Raw genomic sequence first — 5,540 nt, 5'->3', positions numbered from 1 at the left:
ACCTGAAGACTGACGAATTCTGACAAAATCTTCCGTCATGTATTGATCAAGTGGTATGTCAACTAACGCCTGATTGCCTCAGCTTCTGGCAAAGATCTATCTGTTTGACCAAATCGGTCACAGGTTTCATTTTCCGTATCCCGTTATAATGTTGCTATTTTCATTAAATTTTCTAACATGTCTAAACTGCAACGTGAAGCTGCACAATTGTCCTTCTGAACCAATACAATCTTCAACATTCTTGCTTTAGAGAGGCAGTTATATCATGTGGATAAGGAAATCACTGTGCAAAGTCCCGTCACATTTCTCTGCAGCATGTGGCACAGAAAAAATTGTACCGGTGTCATCTTGCTTTGAGCACCGTACCGATAAGGAATTGAACCACTGAAAAATAGCACACTATCCTATGGTCTGCAAGTTGATTTCATGCCGTCAATATGAAGTCTTTCCTTCTGTAACAAATCAAACAATCGTCATCATTCTTCAGCCATGGCAGCACATAACACTTCATGTATTCAGAATGATACATTTTTCAATGGATGAAGATATGCCATCTGATAAAAGCAGAAAAATGTGCATTCTAAAGTACTACCTCGGTTCCGTTTTAATCGACGCCAGTGGTGTTCCGCGCGGACGAGTAGGCAGGTAGTTCCTCGCGTCAATTAAATCGGAACGGAGGGAGTAGAACATTGTTTATGAATTGTTATTCCTTACACTGGGACATACCCCAGTCTCATCAAACATGTAGAAATGGCTGCAGCACCGATCTGTATTCATTGCTGGTTCTATATCTGCATATCAAGTTATGAACACATGACTGTAAGTGCATGGTGATAGGAGGACAGCTCTAAAAGAAATAGAAACACTAAGCATTTGATACAACAATGAAGCAGACCCAGGTTTGTAACGGGATTCTAGCGAAGTTGCAAAGGCCTGAATTTTCTTTTCATAGTAATCAAATAGATCAGAATTCTTTTACATGCAATCAGAAAATTCTTGCCAAGTCTGTATCATAGTAGCGGCATTCTAATTAGCATTTCTTTGTCACATGTTGGCATGTATAAAAGGATTAACTTTGGTAACATGAACACGCGAAACAAAGAATGATCTGAGGACATAACACATTGTATCGTGCAAAGATAGGGATTAAATTTTCTAACATGCATGAGCAAAGAATGATCTAAGGACAGAATACAATGTACAGAGTGAGATAGGAACTAACTTTTACAACATGCATGGGCAGAACAAAGAATGATGTAAGGACAGAATACATTGTGTTGTCCAAAGATAGAATCTAAATTACAAGCTTACGCGGTGCTTGCTCAAAAGGATTATTAGTACGGAATGAATTAAAAGTGTAGTTGTGTATCAGTTCAATTTTACTACTCCCTCCGCCTAAAAAAAGATGTCAAAGATTTGTCCAAATTTGAATGTATCTATACACTAAAAGGTGTCTAGATACATCCAAATTTAGACAAACTTCTGACATTTATTTATGGTCAGAGGTAGTAGTAGTGATACTTCACATCTTCGAGTATCGTCATTTGGTTTTATCCAAATTAAAAAGAGATTCAAACCTATGAAATCTGAAAAGAAGGGCTTAAATATAATGTAAAGAGACAACAATTTCATATCAAACAGCACTTATGCACTTCCACAACAGGACAATTGGATTCATAAATTTGAATTATTTCTAATGGCACTAACATTTAAACGCAAGTCAAGTCCCATAATAGTTACTACCTCTGTTCCCTAAATATAAGGCTTATTTCGTTTCCTTTGACTGAGGCTATGACCAAGAATTACACATTTAATATGTGACATGTGATAGAAATCATAATCACAAGTAAAGTATTTTTGAATATGAATACAATGATACCAATTTTATGTCAAGTAAAGTACATTCTAATAGACTAATTGTTAGTCAAAGGCTTGGTGAGAGCAAACAAAATATGCCTTATATTTTGAAACGGAGGGAGTACCATTTTGACAATGATGCAACAACTTTCATTTGCACAACATATATCCCACATAAATACCACTCCTTCATCCTGTACTATAAGATGTTATTACAACCAATATAGGTTGTAATTGGTTGCAATAACACCTTATATTACGGGATGGAGGGAGCAGCACAGTATTTCTCACAACAATTATTGTTTGCCTTTATTTTCCTAATTCTAGTAGAACTGCAGAAACTGTCAACGTTCTTACTGTTCTTGTAGTTTAGGTCTTTAGGATATCAGATATAGTGCTGATATCCTAAACTCCCATTTAATGATGATGCATAGAAATAGCAAGTTTCATTTGCACAAGATATATCCAACATAAATACTAGCACAGTATTTCCCACAACAGTTATTGTTTAATTTTATTTTCTAAATTCTACTAGAATTTTAGAAACAGTCCATGTCCTTACTGTTCTTGCAGTTTAGGATATCAGCTAAAATGCTGATACTAATTCCAGCTCTAATTGATCTTCGTCGTGAAATTCTTCCAGTGTGTTTGGTTCCTCGTCCCATGAAAATTTAGATGTTGGGCAGTAACCTTCGTCCTTCATGTGTTTAGCTAACCTTCTCAACTCCACATTTATATTTTCCGCCTCAGGATGCTGCTGTTCCCCAACAACAAACACATGAACTCGGCTATTAAGCTCAACCCAACTGCATCCTGGATCTTTGCTAACTCCCCGAAGTTTCATCAGATGTCGCACTCGCTCAACATCATTCCATTTTCTCTGGGCAGCATAGATGTTTGACAACAATATATATGCTGATGAGTCCTCGCTACCTAATTCCATCAGTCGTTCACCTGCATATGCTCCAATGTCGAAATCCCGCATTCTACGACATGCTCCTAGTACTATACCCCACAAATAAGTTCCGTGGTCAATAGTAATTGACTCTATGAAATCCTTTGCTTCTGTTAGCATCCCTGCCCGGCTAAGCATATCAACCATGCACGAGTAGTGATCCAGTCTAGAAGTTAAACCATAGTCCTTGGTCATTGACCTAAAATAAATCCATCCTCTGTGAACTAGGCCCATATGACTGCAAGCCCAGAGTACATTAATGAATGTTACATGGTCAGGAGCAGTGCCCTCTAGCTTCATCTCCTCAAACAGGTCCAGCGCGCCATTGCCACACCCATTATGCGAAAACCCACCAATGATCGAGTTCCATGCAATTACATCCCTGCTGGGCATCCTTCTGAAGACAGCCAAGCTATCTTCAAGGTTCCCGCATTTCGAATACATTGTGGACAAGGCGCACCCGACAGAAGTGCCCAGATCAAACCCGAACTTGAGGATTTGAGTGTGCAGCTGCTTCCCTGGCTCCAACGCTGCAATGCTAGCACAAGCTCTAAGACCGCTAACTATAGTCAAGTTGCTGGGAATGATTCCCTCTTTGTCCATCCTGGAGTACAGGCTCAGGGCTTCCTCGTGCTCTCCGTTCTGCACATGCCCGGTAACCATTGCCGTCCAGAGGACAATGTCAACCTCATACAACTGATCAAAGCCTACCCTTGCATCACCAATGCAACCACACTTGGCGTACATGTCAACCAGCGCGCTCTTCACATATATCTGGGCCTCATGGCCGAGCTTCACGATCAAACCATGCGCCTGTTTCCCTGCCACCAACGCTCGTATATCACTACACCCATTGAGCGCCCCAACAAATGTGAACTCGTTCGGTGAGAACCCTGCAGCATGCATGTTCGAGAACATAGTGACTGCTCTTTCTGCATCCCCATTCTGTGCGTAACCGGTGATCATCGCTGACCAGGTGACCGACTCCCTCTCCTTGGCCGACTCAAACACACGGAACGCTGCATCCATACACGCGGCCTTGGCATACATCGTGACAAGCGAGTTCTCAACGGTCACGAACCCACCAAACCCATCCTTGACGACCAGCCCGTGCAGCTGTATCCCCATGGGCAAACCCAGCGGCACACTAACCGCGCTGAGGATCGCCGTGGCCACAAACTCGTTTTTCTCCGACGGGCACTCCCCGAGCATCAGCCGGAAGAGCTCAAAGGCCTCCTGGGAGCACTTTCCCGCGGCGTAGCCCGCCAGCATGGCTGACCAGGACACCCCGTTCCGCTCGGGCATTTCGTCGAACACCCTCCGGGCGTCAGCGGCGAGGTCCAGCTTGCAGTACATGTTGACCAGAGCGGTGGACACGAACACGTTTGAGCTGGCCGAGGGGAGCTTGCAGGCGAGAGCGTGGGCGGCGGCTCCCGCGGACACGGACCGCGCGCGCGCCGCTGCAGTGAAGGCCGCGGCGAAAGAGTGCGGCGAAGGGAGGATGGCGCCGGCGGAGGAGGAGAGCATGGAGCGGAAGTGGGAGAGCGCGGCGTGGGGGCGGTGGCGGGAGAGCGGGTTGATGAGGGAGTTCCATGAAGCAACGTCCCGGGTGGAGTCCGGGATGTCGGCGAAGACGGCGAATGCCGCCGGGAGGAGGGGGCGCGGGAGGGAGGAGTAGAAGGTGATGAGGGAGTTGGAGACGGGCGTGTGGGCGGCGGCGCCGGACTTGAGCGCCCAGGCGTGGAGGGGCTCGCCGTCGCGGGCGCGGGCGGCACGGCGGAGGTGCTCGACGAATTGCGTGTGGGATATGTGGCGCGCGGAGGAAGAGGGCGCCGCGCCTGCCATGGCATGACGGATGGAGACGTTCTCACTTGTCTAGGTTTTGTCTCTACGGTAGGAGCAAGATTCCTGGGTCTGATCTCGTGTGATCCTTTATTTTTATTTTTAGAAGTTCTTAAATGATGCCTATGAGTTATAAAATTGTAGTTTACATGTACTTAATTATATATATCCTACAAACGTGCCGAATCTTAATTAAATTTATATTTTGAGCTACATAAAGATGCAAAACTCAAATATTTATCAGATTACATCATTCATATTTATGAATTTTTTTAAAAAATGCAAAAGGATCATATTCTACAGCACACTCATATACATAACCAAAGGAGTAGTAGCCTAGAGCGTGATTGGATGCCTACACGTCTTCGAAACTGGCCCTAGGGAGAAAAAAAAGGCCGACTGCTGTGCTCCCTCTGTGTCGTTGTCAGCGCGCGTCAAAGCAGTCTAGGGCTAGGCCTAGCGGTAAAGTTCGAATCAACGATTTCCCTAGAACCATGCACCATGGAGCACAGAGGGAGAACTCCCTTGCACGCATGGGGAAGAAGCGCGAGACACTACGTCGGTTTTGAAACATGGCAACATGGGCCATAAAATCCTCTCACCACCCACTCATTTCCTCTTACTCTTCCTCGTCTCACTCCCCCCAATATCATCGGCGATTTATTTGTCGGCGGCGATGCGAAGACTTGCAGCAAATAGATCCTTCCATCTCCGCTTCTCCCCATCTCCCCCATCTCCATCGCGTCAACATCGACCGCGCAACTTCATCTGTGAGGAAGAACTTCGGATGTCCGTCATCTTCGATCTTCCGCGGCTCGGCAATGGGGTCAGGCTTTGATCTTATTACCGTTCTGATTGTGTTTAGTTTTGTGACATTGCTTAATGG

The 5,540-nt window shown here is 45.0% G+C and overlaps 1 protein-coding gene across 2 annotated transcripts; it reads right to left on the bottom strand.

Annotated features, from left to right (window-relative positions):
• Window positions 1-245: 245 nt before the first annotated feature.
• Window positions 246-4,657, bottom strand: LOC127318747 (pentatricopeptide repeat-containing protein At2g33680). Of its 2 annotated transcripts, none has more exons than XM_051349227.2 (3): window positions 2,420-4,657; window positions 593-791; window positions 246-452 (listed from the first exon to the last, which is right to left on the bottom strand). In XM_051349227.2, exon 1 carries the CDS (start codon window positions 4,655-4,657, stop codon window positions 2,444-2,446), a length of 2,214 nt encoding a protein of 737 aa, XP_051205187.1. In that variant the 3' UTR covers window positions 246-452; window positions 593-791; window positions 2,420-2,443. The 2 variants fall into 2 exon arrangements, with proteins under 2 accessions (XP_051205187.1, XP_051205189.1); XM_051349229.2 differs by having other exon boundaries at window positions 246-449.
• Window positions 4,658-5,540: the final 883 nt, after the last annotated feature.

This window comes from Lolium perenne, chromosome 7 (genome assembly GCF_019359855.2).
Source record: "Lolium perenne isolate Kyuss_39 chromosome 7, Kyuss_2.0, whole genome shotgun sequence".
In the NCBI taxonomy this organism is placed as follows: Eukaryota; Viridiplantae; Streptophyta; class Magnoliopsida; order Poales; family Poaceae; genus Lolium; species Lolium perenne.
The sequence above is the reverse complement of the archived record's forward strand: the minus strand, read 5'-3'. Positions and strand labels throughout refer to the sequence as shown.